General features: G+C 42.1%; 1 protein-coding gene and 1 pseudogene across 2 annotated transcripts in view; one reads left to right on the top strand and one right to left on the bottom strand.

The window, feature by feature from the left end:
- Positions 1-19,624, top strand: part of ATAD1 (ATPase family AAA domain containing 1) — a 34,366-nt gene that overhangs the window by 6,339 nt on the left and 8,403 nt on the right. For both annotated transcript variants that reach the window (XM_084845740.1, XM_084845741.1), the window contains 4 exons: positions 5,012-5,110; positions 11,272-11,392; positions 12,660-12,860; positions 15,018-15,124. In XM_084845740.1, coding sequence (XP_084701866.1) covers positions 5,012-5,110; positions 11,272-11,392; positions 12,660-12,860; positions 15,018-15,124 — 528 coding nt within the window. The remainder of the gene's footprint in view (positions 1-5,011; positions 5,111-11,271; positions 11,393-12,659; positions 12,861-15,017; positions 15,125-19,624) is intronic.
- Positions 1,553-3,159, bottom strand: LOC146350787 (cytochrome P450 3A29 pseudogene; annotated as a pseudogene).

Below are 19,624 nucleotides of genomic sequence, written 5' to 3'. Positions count from 1 at the left end.
AATATCTAGGCCATATGAAAGTAACAGTGCATACTGTACATATATGTCTATTCAGAAATAACTTCCGTTGAATGTAATGGGACTTATGTATAGGGTTGCAGTCTAAAAGGAATAATTTTGTCCCATATACACTTTGTTAAGCAGAAACATATGAAACTAACAAACTACTTTGTTTGGAGGTCATGTAATAAAATAATGGAATTAAGATACTTTGTGTTCAGCATCTGTGCCTCAAATGTGTTGTAAAATGCAGGGCCTCCCTCCTTCAATCAGAGAAAATGTTGTGTATAATCTACCCTATATGGTTTATAGCTAGCTTGTTTTTTTCAGGGCAATCACCATGCAAGACTAACCATCAGTGTTATATTGGGACATACGTTGATGTGGCCCACAAATGTGAGGGGCATGGTGTTTGCTCTTGCCTTAAATTGTATAGGTTATTTGAGTGGGCAATGACACCATGAATCATTTTGGCCAACCTCTTCTTTTGGATGCTGGATAACATGTACCAGTGTGATGCACTCATAGAACAGGAAGCCATGAGTTCAGATGCTCACCTGGCCACAAAATTCACTGGATCATGTTGGATGAATCACCATCTCTCAGCCTAGCTTGCTTTACGAAGTTGCTGTGAGACTAAAGGGGGAAAGAGAAGACCTTTGTACGTCGCCTTAAGCTCCTTTGGAGAAAACGTGAAATAATTTTTTAAAATACTCAAAGCACTCCTAGTGAGCTCTGCTGCTATTACTTGGGGAACTAAGAAAAGGATACCTCACCCCTCCAGTTGTGTAGGCAGCTTGTTCTGTTACTCTTTTGTGGGCCCTGATTTACCATACTGCCTGATTCATCCCTGCTCTGGCTCCTTCAGCCCAAGCAAACTCCAGGTATCCCTGGAGTCCAGAGATGCACAGATTAGTTGCAGTTCAGCACCTGGGGACAATTTTAACTATTACCTGCAAGCAAGCTCATGGGACTCTCAATGTTCCCTAAGAGCTGATACAACTACTTAGGCCAGTTGCAGTATCGTTTACAGTTGTTGGTGACAGAGCTTTATCCTAACTCCAAGTATGCATGGGATTCGTTGGGGTTTATTTATGTGTGCTGGGGAGAACCATGCCAGTGCAGTAGGGAACATCTGTGGGTTTTACCCTGAGTGGCTTCACCCTGAGTGGCTTCACCCTAAGTCTGAAGGGTTTCCTAATGTCTAAGTTGTTGTTGTTGTTGTTATTATTATTTATTACATTTCTATACTACCCCATAGCCAAAGCTCTCTGGGCGGTTTACAAAAGTTAAAACATTACAATATACAAAGTTTAAAAGCCATTTACATAAAAGCACACAGACGATATACACAAACAACATATACCTAAAAACAACTTTCAACAGGCAGTCATAACTAAAGACACATCCAGGAGGACCGATGATAACTGTGAAGCTCTTCTGATCAAAGCTACAACTTCCTCCATTCACTTGTGTTTGCTGAAGTCAGTAGTGCTATGGGATGCGCACAGGAGCGTTCCCGTCTTCAGTTCTGTTCACTCAAGCTGCCAGTCCCATATGATCTAGTGTGGAGGGAGAGAAGCAGCAGCAGCCTCTGTTTCCAATTTCTTTATTCCTCAGGACCAGCAATGGCTCTGGAGACCAACTTCAGCTGGATGGGCTTTTTGGGTTGCAGGAAGCCCTTGGTGTCCAGTTCCGTGGGGATCAGCGTCTCTCTGCAGACTTGGAAGGAAAATTTCTGCAGCAAGTCCACCACAGCCACTTTCATGACCAGGAGAGCAAAGCGCATCCCAGTGCAGTTCCTGGGACCTGCTCCGAAAGGCAGGAAGACGTACGGGTCAATGCTTTCCTTGTTCTCTTTACAGAACCTCTCGGGCCTGAACTCTTCTGGTTCTGGCCAATATTCCGGGTCACGGTGCAGGACAAAAGCAGGGATCATGGTCACGACTCCCTTTGGGATCGTCAAGTCCATTAATCTCCAAGTTTTTTGCAAATCCTTTCAAGCCGTCCTCCTGGAGGGTAGAGCCTGAGGGTTTCATTCACCACCATGTCAAGATACTCCATCTGAAGAACTGCATCATAGGTGGGAGAAGCCTGATTGGGAAGTGCCTCATCTATCTCCTCCTGCAGCCTCTGCTGAACATCTGGGTGTGTGGCCAGGCAGTAAGACAGGAAGCTGAGGGCACTACGGGTGGTTCCATAAACAGCAAAAACAAAGATAATGGCCTGTGACAAAATCTCCTAGTCAGAGCTTTATATGAATTTGGGTCATCAGAGGTGTCACTGGAAATTTGGGAGTCTTACCATTAGCTGCAGAAAGTCAACCCAGTTTGTGTGATTATTCTTTTGCCGGTCCTTCTTGATTTTCTTGACAACATCAGTGAAGAAGTTTACGAAGGAGCTAGGCATCAGGGTGAATTTTAGTTTATCCAGCAACGGCATGAGGAATGGAAAGATGACAAGCAGGAGTAGCAATGGATTTAAGAAGCTGAACTTGAGAAACTTCTTGATGTGCATGACGAAAGGATCATTGGGGTTGTTTATGGAGTCTACGTTGATGCTGAAGGAAGTGCTGGTTATCACATCCATACTATAGGCCCCAAAGATGCCTTTCATGTCTACGGGTTCTTCATTTTCCACTTTCTTTTGAATGTTCTTCACCAGCGTTCCCCCATAATGGTTGATGATTGGCAGCATCTCCTTCAATCTCCCACTCGTGAAGGCGGGAGACAGAACAGTGCAAATCCTCTTCCACTGTTCATCCTCAGCAATTGTTATGGATGAGTCCAGCTCTCCATTCAAACCAAAGTTGCTGCGGTTGGTGAAATGGGTGTAGAATTCTTTTACCAGGATGGCTTTGATGATGGTTGGATCCAGAATAGCCATCACTGGCTGGCGGCCATCAAAAATTCCCCAGATTTTGCCATACTTCTGATAACACCTCTGGTCGAAATCCAGAACCCCTTTCCAGTATTCGAGAAAGGTCCCGATGAAAGGCAAAGGCCTTGGTCCAGGAATTCCCAGCTTCTTAAAGAAATTGTATGGCCAGATCCCATGGAGCACCAGGAGGGCCAAAAAGACAATGATGAGTAACCAGGTTTCTAAGGAAAGCCCGGGGAGGGGTCCCGTCTTGTGCCCTGCGGAGCCGTCAGCTAGCATCCCTGTCCCCCGAGTGTGGATGAGAAAGTTTTCTGCCGCTCAGCTCTGCAAGGCGCACTTCGGGACAGCAGCATTTCCTCCTTGTCTCCATGTTTAACTTATTTATTTATTTATTTATTTATTGCATTTATACCCCGCCTTTCTCCCTCTCGCAAGGAACTCAAGGCGGCTTACATTATCCTCCTCCTCACCATTGTATCCTCACAACAACAACCCTGTGAGGTGGGTTGGGCTGAGAGTCTGTGACTGGCCCAAAGTCACCCAGTGAGCTTCCATGGCCAAGTGGGGACTAGAACCCGGATCTCCCGGCTCCCAGTCCGTCACTCTCACCACTACACTACACTGGCTCTTGACAAGTTAAACCTTGTCTCCATGTTTAGTGAATAGCGCAAGTAGTTGTTGCCCTTTTTTCAGCATCATCATTGTATTAGAAAACTATTGATGCCTCTGCCTTGTTGAGCCTTATCCAAGAGAAATGCTAAATTATGCTTACACATTTGTACCCCAAATTGAAATGCTTTCCCAAAGCAGCTGCTATTATTTAAAGGGGGAAAAAGAGGCCACATAAAGTGCACGTTTATAGGTGGGCCTCTACCTAACAGCTCTAACAAAATACTAATTGGACAGAGTATACCTTGAAGATACAACCTGTTTTACTAGTCTGATGAAACACTTTCACATCTGAGTAAGCTATTGCCTTTAGCTGACAAAGCTACAGTAGAAGCCTTGTACACTTGTACACTGAAAAGTTGAAAGCCTTCTATCTGCTTTTGTTTGCCCATTCACTTGCAAATTGACTTTAATGGTTTGTGCTGATTTCCATTAAAGTATATGAAGTCCCTCCAAAATACATCTCTAAACATGCTTCATTTTTTTCCCAGCTAAAGTTGAAATAAATGTGTCTAGTGTGTTGGATGCAAAAAAAATCTTTAGTAGGTTTTTGTCATATGTTCTGTGATATAAACAAGATTTTTCATTTCTTACAACAGTGCTCGTCTGAGATAACACATGAACTCAAGGACGTTCAGAAACTACCTTTTGGAATTCTGGATTAACCCTTGGTTCCTAAAGCTAGTCTTAGAGAGAGCTTCCCCTTCCCCCTAGTTTTTATTTGGGGTTAATGCCAGTGACAGAAAATGCTGATCCAGGGTAAAAGGAGCAGAAGGAATACATGTGCCACAAGGGAGAGAGGCTGGAGAGAGGGAATATGCAATTCCAAACTGTTCTTTAGCACAACTAAAGGGCTAGTTAATGTTAAGTCTGCCCTGCACCAGTTGCCCTCTGATGTGGAAATGTTACATTGTTCTGGTGTTCGGACCATAGCTTTTTGTACTTTGGGGAAAAATGGTTTTCCCCTGTAGTGCATGTGTTGTTATCTTAATTCCTGTCCGGAAGGTGGTTGAGTGTTTTGTCACAGGTTCATTCTTGGATATTGTTTGCAAAAGGGAGGGTTGAAATCAGCATTAAGGCTGATTCTTCCCTCCTGCCCCAATCTGTCAGATGGGATGTTGTAAGATCCTTTTCAACAAAAGTACATGAGTATCGGTCATCAAAGGATAAAATGCAATCGAGATATGCTTTGATTTGTCATGAAGAGAGACCCTGAATTAGCTTTGCTTGCTTAATCTGTTACAACTATCAAATAAGCTTGCCTCATTTTCATTTAAAAAGAAAAACCTGAGGGACAGCTGTAGTTAAGCAAGTGAGAATTTGAAGATTTTATTTACAAATCTATTTCACCATTCACTGAAATTTACATTACAAGTAACAGTCCTGTCCCCCCCCCCCCCCATATTGACTAAAAAGAACAACTGATGTAACGTTACTGAATGCTGGCTTTTTTCCGTTATAGGCAGAGAAGTTAATGAAGCAAATAGGTGTGAAAAATGTAAAGCTAACAGAGTATGAAATGAGCATTGCCGCACATCTTGTTGACCCTCTTAGCATGCATGTAAGTATCTTTCTCTCGCTCACTATTCATTTATAAAAATGGTGCTTTGGGGAAATAGTAAAGTGTAATATTTGGGATGAAAGATGGTACATGTAGATGCTATTGTTCTTGCAGGAATTGCATTTTAATAAATTGAGAATCTTCTTAACTTAGGAAACTTATGAGAGTGCCTGATAATAGATTTTTTAGTGGGTAGGAGAACCAAAAATACTTCACTTCTCACAGCCCACAAGCCCTCATCTTCTGATACTATAATAGTCACAGAGTCCAAAAAAACAAGACACAAATCACACCCACTCAGCCCCAGGCCGTATTAGCAATGTCAAATCTATATAGGTAAAGTGATGTGTTTGTCTGTTTATACATCAAGATTGGTTAATCTAATCCTAACCTAAATTTCAGGATACATTAAGTTTACTCCAAGGAAAGGGGTCTGTCCAATCAGTCCGTACAAGGGGTGCCTGGGGGGTGGGGCAGGCATTTTGAAACAGGGGTGTCCCCTCATGAAATCACAGACAAACCACCTAGTAAGTGATGAATCAATGCTGGCAAGTGGAATATGCAAATTTGTTCATGCTGTCCATCCATAACCATAATTTAGCCATTTTAGCTTTGTGTATTAGTGAAAGTGTAATTCACGGTGTAAAATTTATGTCAATACCTTCTACATACATGTAACTACATGCATAGAACACACAAAAGGAAATATTTATTGTGTATTTAAACATAAGTAATAAATAATTAACAATATAAAAATATTAATGATAAGAAATAAGGTAGATCATAATTAGTGCAGTGGCATAGCCACCAACTGTGCCTTTTTCAGAAAACCACCAAATTTACACCATTTGTGGGCTAATGCATAGGCCTGGTTTGCACATAATGACAACCCAGAGGTTGGGTTGAGAATGGGTTGTCATTGAATCATGAGGAGTTGTTACGTGTGAACCCTCACTATGATTTAACAATCGGTTCTTAACCACGAACAACCCAGAGTTCACTACCCAACAATAAACCATTCTTTTCCTGGGTTGTTCATGGTTAACCCATACTTAAACAATAGTGCTCGGTTTCCACGATTCAATAACAACCCACAATTAAACAACAACCCATGCTCAACTGTACTCTGGGTTGTCACTACATGTGAACCAGGTCATAGAACAGATTCACACATAACTACAGACCATGGTTTAATATCCATTGGTTGTCATAACATATGAACCTAAAACTATGTGTTAGCTGTGGTTTGTTAACCACAAACAGTCCATGAAGAGAACCCATGGCTTGTTGTTGTGTTGTGAACTGCGGTTCTTTAAACCATCGGTTGTCATTATGTGTGAACCTAGAATTGCGGGTTCTTTTGCAAGGCTACAGAGCCAGCGAGCAAGAGTAGTCAAAACAAAATCCAGCCTCTATAGGCCAGTACTGCAGTGCTGCAAAGGGATATAGGGAGGGAGTGGGCAAAAGAGGAGGGAAAGAACCCAGGAAAACAAATCATGGTTTATTTAATTGCCTGCCAGACAAACTGTGAGTAGGACAATAAACCATGTTTTAAATAAACCATGGGTTAGCGTTCCATGCACACCAGGTTATAGTGATCATTTCTGGATACTGGAGCATGTGGTATTGCACATGTGTATTTCATGTGTATTGCACATGGATTTCAATCCATCTGATTGAAATAATGTTTCTATTTGAGCATGGTATAACACGCAATGACTTATATATCAAATAAGATATGACAACGGTTCATACAGTCTTTAAAAATGCCTGAAAGGACCTTGTTCAGCACAGAGGTTGAATCAAAAACTACCAGTTTTTAACAACATATGCCAAACTTCTGCTTGATCTCTATAAATCTTGTGTGGTATTATATGTGGCTAACACCAACATATTATTTCAAATTTTTGTGCATGTGCACATGTGTATCCATTAAATTTATTATTATTATTTTATTATTTTTAATGCTGTCATTTAAAAAACACACAAATCTTTCTTTTCATATGTTCTGTATGTGCAATTATGTGCACTTATGTATTGTATGTGTAATTGCATTCATGTAGATGATTTGTTGTTGTTTATTCGGTCAGTCGCTTCCGACTCTTCGTGACTTCATGGACCAGCCCACGCCAGAGCTTCCTGTCGGCTGTCGCCACCCCCAGCTCCCCCAAGGTCGAGTCCGTCACCTCCAGAATATCATCCATCCATCTTGCCCTTGGTCGGCCCCTCTTCCTTTCCCCTTTCCCTAGCATCAGCATCTTCTCCAGGGTCTCCTGTCTTCTCATTATGTGGCCAAAGTACTTCAGTTTTGCCTTTAATATCCTTCCCTCAAGTGAGCAGTCTGGCTTTATTTCCTGGAGTATGGACTGGTTTGATCTTCTTGCAGTCCAAGGCACTCTCAGAATTGTCCTCCAGCACCAAAGTTCAAAAGCATCTATCTTCCTTCGCTCAGCCTTCCTTATGGTCCAGCTCTCGCAGCCATAGGTTACTATGGGGAATACCATTGCTTTCACTATGTGGACCTTTGTTCTCAGTGTGATGTGTCTGCTCTTCACTATTTTATCAAGATTTGTCATTGCTCTCCTCCCAAGAAGTAAACATCTTCTGATTTCCTGGCTGCAGTCAGCATCTGCAGTAATCTTTGCTCCTAGAAAGACAAAGTCTGTCACTCCCTCCACGTTTTCTCCCTCTATTTGCCAGTTATCCATCAAGCTGGTTGCCATAATCTTGGTTTGAGGTTTAACTGCAACCCAGCTTTTGCACTTTCTTCTTTCACCTTCGTCATGAGGTTCCTCAGCTCCTCCTCGCTTTCAGCCATCAAAGTGGTATCATCTGCATATCTGAGATTGTTAATGTTTCTTCCAGCAATTTTAACGCCAGCCTTGGCTTCATCAAGCCCAGCATGTCGCATGATGTGTTCTGCATACAGGTTGAATAGGTAGGGTGAGAGTATACAACCCTGCCATACTCCTTTCCCAATCTTAAACCAGTCCGTTGTTCCATGGTCTGTTCTTACCGTTGCTACTTGGTCGTTATACAGATTCCTCTGGAGGCAGACAAGATGACTTGGTATCCCCATCCCACCAAGAACTTGCCACAATTTGTGATGATCCACACAGTCAAAGGCTTTAGAATAGTCAATAAAACAGAAATAGATGTTTTTCTGAAACTCCCTGGCTTTCTCCATTATCCAGCGGATATTGGCAATTTGGTCTCTAGTTCCTCTGCCTTTTCTAAACCCAGCTTGTACATCTGGCAATTCTCGTTCCATGAATTGCTGGAATCTACCATGCAAGATCTTGAGCATTGCCTTACTGGCATGTGAAATAAGTGCCGCTGTTTGATAGTTTGAACAGTCTTTGGTGCTTCCCTTTTTTGGTATGGGGATATAAGTTGATCTTTTCCAGTCTGTTGGCCATTCTTGTGTTTTCCAAATTTGCTGGCATATGGCATGCATCACCTTGACAGCATCATCTTGCAAGATTTTAAACAGTTCAGCTGGGATACCGTCATCTCCTGCTGCCTTGTTATTAGCAGTGCTTCTTAAGGCCCATTCAACCTCACTCTTCAGGATGTCTGGCTCTAGCTCACTGACCACACCATCAAATCTATCCCCAATATTATTATCCTTCCTATACAGATCTTCCATATATTCTTGCCACCTTTTCTTGATCTCTTCTGCTGCTGTTAGGTCCTTGCCGTCTTTGTTTTTGATCATACCCATTTTTGCCTGGAATTTACCTCCGATGTTTCTAATTTTCTGGAAGAGGTCTCTTGTCCTTTCTATTCTGTTATCTTCTTCCACTTCCGCACATTGCTTGTTTAAAAATAATTCCTGATCTCTTCTGGCTAATCTCTGGAATTTTGCATTTAATTGGGCATATCTCCCCCTATCACTGTTGCCTTTTGCTTTCCTTTTTTCTTGGGCTGCTTCCAGTGTCTCAGCAGACAGCCACCTTGCCTTCTTGGTTTTCTTTTTCTTTGGGACGTTTTTTGTTGCCGCCTCCTGAACAATGTTGCGAACTTCTGTCCATAGTTCTTCCGGGACCCTATCTACTAAATCTAGTCCCTGAAATCTATTCTTCACCTCCACTGCATATTCATGAGGAATATTCGTGAGCTCATATCTAACTGATCTGTGGGTCTTCCCTAGTCTCTTTAGTCTGATTCTAAATTGTGCAATAAGAAGTTCGTGATCTGAACTACAATCAGCTCCAGGTCTTGTTTTTACCAACTGCATAGATGTCCGCCACCTTTGGATACAAAGGATGTAGTCAATCTGATTTTGGTGTCGACCGTCTGGTGAAGTCCATGTATAAAGTCGTCTCTTAGGTTGTTGGAAGAGAGTGTTTGTTATGCACAGTGAGTTGTCTTGGCAAAATGCTATCAGCCTATATCCTGCTTCATTTTGTTCTCCCAGACCATGCTTGCCTGTAATTCCAGGTGTCGTTTGACTACCCACTTTAGCATTCCAGTCTCCTGTAATGAAAATAACTTCTTTTTTTGGCATACTATCCGGTAGGTGCTGCAGATCCTCATAGAACTGATCTACCTCTGCTTCTTCAGCATCTGTGGTTGGGGCATATATTTGGATCACTGTGATGTTAAATGGCTTACCCTGAATTCGAATTGAGATCATTCTGTCATTTTTTGGATTGTATCCAAGCACTGCTTTAGCCACTTTATTATTAATTATGAAGGCTACTCCATTTCTTCTGTGGTCCTCTTGTCCACAGTAGTAGATCTGGTGGTCATTTGATGTGAAGTGGCCCATTTCCATTTCAGTTCACTGACACCCAAAATGTTTATATTTAATCTTGACATCTCCCCAATAACCACCTCCAATTTGCCCTGGCTCATAGATCTTACATTCCAGGTTCCTACGGTGTGTTTAGAACACCCGATCTTTAGAACATCGGATTCGTCATTCACCACCAGCACCATCGGCTGCTAGCCATCCTTCTGGCTTTGAGCTAGCTGCGTCATCACATCTGGGGCTCGTTGAACTTATCCTCTGTTCCTCCCCAGTAGCATTTTGACGATCTTCCGACCTGGGAGTCCCATCTTCCGACGGTATACCGACATATCTCTGGTTGTACTGATCCATTTAGTTTTCATGGCAAGAATAGTGGGGTGGGTTGCCGTTTCCTTCCCCAGGGATCGTATTTAGTCTGACCTCTCTGCCATGACCTTCCCATCTTGGGTGTCCCTTCACGGTTTAGCTCATGACGTCATTGAGGTGCTCAAGCTCCAGCACCACGACAAGGTAACAATCTCCTTTGCTGAAGCATGTAGATGATACTTACATACATTTTGCACCCTGAATTATTGAAAGGGTGAATTTTGCACTCTTTCAATAATAAGCAGTGCTTAAATGGCTAGATTATGCTCTTGGATGGACAGCATGACCAAATTTGCATATTCCACTTGCTAAGATTGATTCCTGACTTACTAGCTCGTTTGCCTGTGATTTCATAAGGGGATGCCCCCATTGCAACCCCCCCCCCCGCCCCATGCAGAATGATTGAACAAAAACATTTCTTGGTGTAAGCTTAATGTATTCTAAAAGTTAGGTTAGAATCCAATTAACCAGTCTTGATTTATGGTATAAAACATATATCATCTTAACGATATTAGATTTCACATGGGCTATACCAGGGTGGGAGGAAGGGTGTGACAAAATTTTTGTCTCATGTTTTTTTGGAATGCTATGGCTATCACAGTAAATTAAAATAAAAGGGCTTGTTGGTTGCCAGAAGTGAACTATTTCTTGACGGTTTGCTGCCCTGCACTCTACTCTTTAGCTGGAAATCATATGTGTGTCTCAGAACAGGAAACGGGTAAAGAGACTTCATCAGGACCAACTAGAAAACAAAACGTATAATCTGCTTAGCATCATATAAATGCACTCAAACCTTTACTACACTAAGTTATCTTCAAAATCAACATTAAAAGAGTACTGTTTGAAATCCTTTGTTGCTTTTGTTTTTTCGCTAGCTCAGCTCTTCTCTTATATATTATATCTACATACATATAATTACACAGATAGTCATAAGCCTCAAAATGTAACTACCATTCCCAGCGTCTTTGGAGACTTGAGAATGTGTGTGTTTGCTTGATAATGACATTGTAACTTTTAAAATACTGTGTTTGTGCCTTAGGTAACATGGAGTGATATTGCAGGTTTAGATGATGTTATTACAGACCTAAAGGACACAGTAATTTTGCCGATCAGGAAGAAACATCTGTTTCAGAACTCCAGACTCCTACAACCACCGAAAGGTAGGTATAGACAGGTCTTTGGTGATTCCTTAAAATTGGCCCTAGTAGAGTTCCTCAGGGAAAAACGTTCAAGCCACGTACACTGCCCGCCTTAAAAAAGCAGGAAGATCACTTGAGCTGGGACTCTTTGTGATCATCCATTCACATGGAAGGGTTGGTTCAAACATGGTGGAACAGGAGGGCTTGTGCTGCTCCTATGACATACTATTTTAGTGCCAGTCCAGCTGAATGCATTTAATTGTAGTACTTTAATATCCCACCGTTCAGTTTAAAATGAAACACTCAGGGTGGCTTACAAAGGTAGCAAAAACAACATAAGCAACAGATAATAATGTAGCACTTAATGACCTAAAATAATCAGAAGTATTTATAAAAAAAAATCTCGATAGTGTGGATAAATAACAAGGTCTTCACCTGGATCCAGAAAGACAAAGGACTCCATACCAGGCAAGCCTCTCTAAGGAGAATCTTCTACAGGTGGGGTGCTACCAATGAAAAGGCCCTTTCTGCAGTTGACACCCACCTCATCTCTGAAGACTGGGACTCCCACCTCTGAAGATGATCTCAGTGTTTGGGCAGCTTCTTGTGGAAATAGGCGATTCTTTAGATAACCTGATCCCTGCCATATAGGGCTTTAAAGATTAAGAACAGCACTTTGAATTTTGACTGAAAATGGCCTGGCAACTTATAAAGCTGATAAACCACTAGCTGAGATGTATTCTGTCCTGATCCATAGTCTATCAGCACTATTCTGGACCAGTTGAAGTTTCTGGATAGTCTTCAGAGATGTGTATGAAATGGGAATAATTCAAAACTATTTTAGATCAATTCATGGTAATAAAAGGTTTAAACTATATCTTCTTAATCAAAATAAGAAGTCTCTGTGAACAGAAAAATGTAAATCTCAGAGACATTGTAGATGTGTTTTGATGAAGCCAAGGCACAATATTGTATGAGTTTACACAGAAGCAAGTTCCAATAAATGCAGTGGAGCTTATTTCTATATAAGTGTTCTATAGTGGGTATGCCCAAGCAGTACTTTTCTTCCAACTGAGCAGTTCTTAGTGACAGTTTTGGCCTTCATTGCTCTTTTTCTCTTCCTTTGAGAATTTGTTTTAATAGATAATTGTATCCTGAACAAAGTGAAGTGTTAAGGATTCTTTGGTTATGGGAGCAGTATTAATATCAAGATGTGACTATATAGTTGTGCATACCACGTATTTCACATCAGACGGCAATAAAATGTTAACAATGTGTTGCTTTTTAGGAGTACTTCTCTATGGCCCCCCAGGCTGTGGTAAAACCTTGATTGCCAAAGCTACAGCAAAGGAAGCAGGTTGTCGATTTATTAATCTTCAGCCCTCAACGCTGACGGACAAATGGTACGGGGAGTCTCAGAAGCTGGCAGCTGCTGTTTTTTCCCTGGCTATAAAGCTTCAACCCTCCATCATCTTTATTGACGAAATAGGTAAAATAATGCATGTTTCTACATAGTTGTAGGAAAACATTGCAATAAAGTTAAAAAAACAACAACAAACAAATGCCCCATTTGCAGTTAATCCCATAGGATAAACACTTGGTTATCCTATAAAATATGCGCTTTTGTATATTTTATTTTTAAAGTAGGCAATTGAAATTAGGAAATGCTTTTGTAATACAGTTTACTTTCAGGAACTAGAAAATCTGTATTGCTGGTACTTAATATTTAGATGCTTAATATTTTGATGTTTGGTGTAGGAAGAAAATGAAACTTCGACAGATTTTGTACTTTCATTTGAATACAAGTATTGATAGAGCAGCAGAGTTGTCTCATCCCTTCACCCAGATTTGATGTTAAAAGTCACACTAATATGCTATGCAAATCATACCTTTTAAATTTTTTCCATTTTTTTTTTTTTTAGTTCTTGGAATACAACCCTGATTGTCAATTTGTTAACTATGAGTTTTGGTATTAAAGTAAAACATTGCCCGGAGGTCTGAGGCTCATGTCTTGTATATGCCACCTATATCTTCCAAGAGAAAGCCAGGGGATATGCCAGAGCAAAATAAATTCTACTCTAAGAAAATATAATTTCTGTGCTCAGAAAAAATCAATACACAAGTTCCAAGTAAGCAAACAAACAAGCCAGGAAGCTGCAGTTAATCATTAGATTCCAATTGCGTAAACCAGAAAACCATGGTTAATTTCGAACAAGGCAGTATATGAAGTAGTAATGTCAGTTTGACATATAATATAAATTATGTTGCATTAGCATAACGGACTTCTAGCACAGCACCAATAGTGTTTGCTGGCACAACATGTTTCCCTGGAAAACTCGTTGTGCCAGCAAATGCTATTGGTGTTGTGCCAGGGGCTGCAACATCATTTATGTTAGTGGCAGTGTCTAATTGGATACTGCCCATGATTTAAAGTTGTCTTCTGAAACCTATTGGGTTGTATACAGGTATGCTAAGTTCATGCATCTCCTGGCTGTTACATGTTAGAAGTTTATAATATTTGCATACTTTGTGCTTCGTTGCAGCATTTTTAGTCATTTTTGTAGAGAGGAATTGAATGTCAGGAGGAGAATGTATTTAGGAAAAAATAACTGAATGTGATGCCACTTGGTAGATATGACAGGATCCTTTATTTTTAGGATGACTCATCCTGGTCTGTGAGAGAGTAATTTTTTACATCTAGAAAAATTAACAATGAGGCAGCAGCATGAAATGGGAAGGTCGTATTTTATGGTGGTTCATAATCTGCATTGGCCAATGTGGGATTATCTCCTTGGCTGGAATTCGGATAGCTAATTTGGATTCTTCCAAGAGCTTCAGCTTGCCCAGCAGGATTTTTAACTTGAGACCACAGTCCCTTATGCTGTATCAAAAGAACAACTTGAGTTTTGTATGGTGTCTGTGGGATGGGGAGATAAATTTTTTTTATTTTAGTAGGATCTCCTGGTCCATGGATGTATTTGTAAATGTACAAAGCAAGAGTACATGCTCAGGATCTCCTAACAAGACATAACCAGTCTGCTTACTGAGTAGACACTCTTGCTTAAGGACAGAACTTGATTCTTGCAGGATCAGAACAGAGTCGCTTAGTCTGGCATTGTCTGCCAAAATAAAAAATCCCAGTAACTTGCAAACATTAGATCAGCCTTTTCTAGCCTGGTGCTCTCCAGATATTTTGGACTTCAGTTTCCATCAGTCCCAACCAACATAACCACTGGGCAAGAATGCTGGGAGTTGTAGTCCAAACATCTGGTGGGCCATAGGTTGGGGTAGGCTGCACTAGATAGTCCACTGAAAACTAGCCAGTGTTCCACCCATGGGCTGGATTTTTTTTCTCCTCACCCTTGCTGTATCATAGTCTGATTTTGAAGGCCTCTTTGGCTTGCGATACGGCTGGAGGGGGGGCTGCTGCTTGAGAAATACTAGCCCAACCCCACAGTTAAGGATACATAACTAGCTGTGTGGTTCTTGGGAACTTCCTTGTGTGTTCTGTAACTTCTCAATCAGTGTATATGACTTGAATAATCCTTAAGGCAATATGGGTAGCTGGAGTAAGAGCAACACTTGTGAATTCTGGAATTGTCATTAATAAGACAACGTTTTATTCAAATGCTTTCTTAAAATTCAGATTCTTTTCTACGAAGTCGTTCCAGTTCTGATCATGAAGCTACAGCTATGATGAAGGCCCAGTTCATGAGTCTCTGGGATGGTCTGGACACTGACTACAGTTGCCAAGTGAGTAGCAATTTTTCATGGCCAAAAGCCTGTCTAAACTTGTCTGTTTTTAAGAAGGCAACCATCGAACACTTGTGTGACATAGACTTTGTATTGATTTTCAGTGGCAGAAATTTTTAGTAAAGGCAAGAAAATGTACAATTCCTTCTTTCTATAGCTATAGTAGCTTTATTTCACCTGTGAACTATTCTTTAAGATCTGTTTTTTACTTGAGATCAAGGAAAACGGCGCACAAAGGTTCAGTTTCACAAATTGAAGGGAGGCTGAACAGCTAGTTTTTGTGGGATCAGTTTCAGTTGTTGTGGCCTAATGATGTGGGCAAGGTGCTTGCAGCAATGTGACCGATCATGTGCCCTCTCAATCCCTGCCCCTCCTGGCTAAAAAAAACTATCCAAGGGAGTATATGACTGGGTGGGTCCCAGGAGTGATAAATGCTTCCCTATGGGAAGGGGTGGTCCGTGCTGTCTTTAAGGAGGCAGTAGTGCGATCACTCCTGAAGAAGCCCACTCTGGACCCAATGGTATTAGACAACTACCGCCCAGTCACAAATACCACTTTTCTAGGGAAGGTTCTTGAGAGGGCTGTGGCGGAGCAACTGCAAGCACTGTTGGAGGATACAGATTATCTAGACCCGTTCCAGTCTGTGTTTCATTCTGGTTATGGGACTGAATCAGCCTTGGTTGCCCTGATGGATGACCTTTATTGAGAGAGAGACAGGGGGAGAGCAACCCTGTTAATACTGCTCGGTCTCTCATCTTTTGATGCCATTGACCATGGTGGTATCCTCCTGGATTGACTCCGTGAGATAGGTATCAGAGGCACTATGCTAAGGTGGTTCTGGTCCTACCTACAGGGCTGATTTCAGAGAATAACATTAGCTGACTTTTCCTCAGCCGCTTGGCAATTGAGCTACAGGGTGCCACAGAATACTATCTTGTCCCCAGTGTTGTTTAACATCTATATGACACCACTGGGATTAGGGGATCTGGAGCTAAATGCCATCAGTATGTTGATGACACGCAGCTCTATCTCCCTGTGACATCTGAATCAGGAGAGACTGTGCAAGTCCTGAATTAGTGCCTAGACTCAGTAATGGGCTGGATGAGGGCCGATAAACTGAAGCAAAATGGAAGCCCTGTGGGTGAGTGGTTCCCAAGTCCGGGAGATAGGCTCATTGCTTGTTCTGGATGGGGTTGCACTCCCTCTAAAAGATCAGGCTCATAGTCTGGGGGTACTCCTAGATCCATCATTGTATTTGGAGGCCCAAGTGGCCACAGTTGTTCGCAGTGCCTTTTACCAGCTTTGGCTGGTTCGCCAGCTACGGCGTCTCCTGGACAGGGATAGCTTGACCATGGTGGTACAGGCATTAGTAACCTCAAGACTGGATTACTGCAGTGCGCTGTGTGTGGGGCTGCCCTTAAGGCTGGTCTGGAAGCTGGAGCTAGTGCAGAATGCAGTAGCTTGGATGTTGTCGGGAGCTGCCCATTTTCAGCATGTAACTCCTCTTCTCAGGGAACTGCACTGGCTGCCTATTCGCTACCAGGCCAGGTTTAAGGTATTAGTACTAGTGTAGTTCTAGTGTACAAAGCCCTAAACAACTTGGGAATAGGGTACCTGAGAGAGCACCTCCTTCTTTACCAACCTGCCTGGTCACTGAGGTCATCAGAGGGCATGTTCCTGGTGGTTCCACATGGATCCATGGCCCAGCTGGAGTCCACCAGGAAAAGAGCCTTCAGTGTGGTGGCCCCCTTCCTGTGGAATTCCCTGCCTTTGGAGGTCAGGCAAGCACCAACATTGTGTTCCTTCCAGCGCCTCCTGAAAACATTGCTATTTTGAGAGGCCTTCCTTGCATGACCAGCTGCGATTATTAAATTCGACCTTATTGGAATTTGTCTTTTTAAAAAATGTTTTAACTGTTTTAACCTGGACTTTTATTCTTTTATATTCCTTGTTCACCACTCTGAAATCTTCTGATGTGGAGCAGTATATAAATATGTATGTAAATAAATAAATAAATGCAGGCAGGCAGGCTGCCTGGGGAGATTCCTAAGGCAGCTATAACTGCATAGTGTGGCCTGTGGATGGCCAACCAACTTTCATAGGAGTATTCTTTGTCATGTAGGATATTGAGTTGGATACTCTCTTATTTGGCTTGGTCATGCTTGCAAGGAAGTGTAGCCTCATTCAGGTTAAGTCTAGATGACCCTGGCAGTTGAGATCCTATCTCTGAAGCTTCTCAGACTGAGTGACTTGAGGTGGTTATCTCATAACCACAGGATATTGTTATCAACTGGCAAATGACTGCAGAGGCCAGTGATAAAAAAGAAAAAGAAGCATAAAGCCATCGTTGCAGGGGACAAAACGGGACTACAAACTACTGGCAAAATCTCTCTGTCTAATATATGGGCTGTTCACATAATGGCAGCAAATCATGGGTTCATTAACCCACGATTTGCCATGACACACACCAGGCATGTTCCACAGCCTTTGTGAATATTCAAGCCCCGATTGGACTGATCAGACGTTGCTACATGATATCCTAATCTGGACACTATAGATTACTTGTGGGTTAAACAACCCACAGTTAACGTAACTACTAATCATGTTTAAAAAAAAAAGGGTAAAGGTGTCCCCAACCAGTCGTGTCCGACTCTAGGGTGCGGTGCTCATCCCCGTTTCTAAGCCGAAGAGCCAGCGCTGTCCGAAGACGCTTCCATGGTCATGTGGCTGGCATGACTGAACACCGAGGTGCACGGAACGCTGTTACCTTTCCCGCCGAGGCGGTACCTATTTATCTACTTGCAATTTCTTGCTTTCGAACTGCTAGGTTGGCAGGAGCTGGGACTGAAGACGGGAGCTCACTCCGTCACGCGGCACTCGGGTCTCGAACTGCTGTCCTGCCAACCTTCCGGTCTGCAGTTCAGCGTCTTAACCACTAAGCCACCGCGGCCCCAATCGTGTTTAACCCAGGATTAAACTACAGTCTCCGGGTTTGGACATCCGGTAGCAACCCCCAATTGGGAATTGAATGTTGGCACACCCACAATTTGCTGTCAGTTCGTGAGAACAGGATCATATAGTCTGGTGATAGGAAGGCTCCAGAATTTCAAAATCCGTGTTAATGTGATCCCGTAAATTCAGGGGATCAGGTTCTTGATTCCCACTACTGATGGCTGGGACTATTCTGTTGGCAGACCAGCCCTTCACTTCCCCTCTGCATAAACTTGAATATGCAAGTGCACAGCATGAAGCAAGCACTAATTGAGTGATACTCCTTTTTCACTCATGTTCTACAATCTTTGGGCATTTTTTTCCATCTCTAGGTGGCCGTCCCTCTCCTTTGTAAAATAGCAGATAAGAGAATTTTGAAGCATGCATCCAAGGCTACTTCACACATTACAGTTCTCCTGTACAGAGATCATCTGTATTGGCTCATCTGTGGCATGAATGGGTGTCCTATTGTGAGTGCACAGAGACTGTGCAGCTGCTGCATTCATCCTGAACAAAAAATGATGAAGTGTGGACCAGCAGTAAGCCGATGTCATTGTGGGGAAAAGGAACAAGGCAAATGTCTAGCAAGCAGTATTTGAATCTGAGTGCCCTGTTTTCATGAATGAACTTGAGTGAGCAGAATTGTCAATACTGAGTTTTTGTTGTGTATTTGATTCACTTGGTTTGGAAATTGATACCTGGGAGACATATAATGTAGAGGGAATAACTATTTCTTTGCATCAAATGTTGATGTTAAACATGAACTTTTTTCCCTCAGTTCTGATATGCTTTATATCTCTAAAGCCACATACCTCTTTGAAAATGTGAGAATTTACATCAGGTGTTCTTGGGCATTGTGTGTTTGGGCACTGATCAAATAATGTAGCTAGAGCCAAAGTCAGGATCAATGACAGGTCACAGTTCTGTTACTAGCAGATACACTTACAGGTGGATGGCTCTTAGTACCCTGTTTTGGAGGTTGACCCATTTTGGTTCAAATTGTGATAGAGCTTTCAAATCAGTTGCTGTGAAACATTTTAGTATTTGAGAAGACTCACAAAATATGTTCTGGAACATACTGCTTCTTAAAGTATATTTTTCTATTTAGGTAAGCGTAAGCCAAAAGAAATTCAGTCAGATTCATCGTACTCTCATTTTACTAATGTGCAAAAAACATTTTTTAATAGAAGTGAGCCATGTCAACACTTGCATATATACAATGAAGGAGAACCTTTCTGTGCCACATAACAATAGAAAGCGTAGCTCTGTTTTTCATCCAACTCCTGGATGCTAGTCACATTTCAAAGCTGTGAAGCACAAATTCTGTTTGCTTTTTAAAGGCTCCATGGTGCTGTGCAGCTCAGGGAAGTTCTGTGCCTTAAGAATGTAAGAAGAGCCATGCTGGATCAGACCAAGGGTCCATCGAGTCTAGCATTCTGTTCACACAGTGGCCAACTAGCTCCCCATGGAAACCCACAAGCAAGACATGAGTGCAGCAGCACTCTCCCG

This window comes from Heloderma suspectum, chromosome 3 (assembly GCF_057233095.1).
Source record: "Heloderma suspectum isolate Gila_16-S chromosome 3, 16-S_ref, whole genome shotgun sequence".
In the NCBI taxonomy this organism is placed as follows: domain Eukaryota; kingdom Metazoa; phylum Chordata; class Lepidosauria; order Squamata; family Helodermatidae; genus Heloderma; species Heloderma suspectum.
This window is presented reverse-complemented; position numbering and strand designations above follow the sequence as displayed.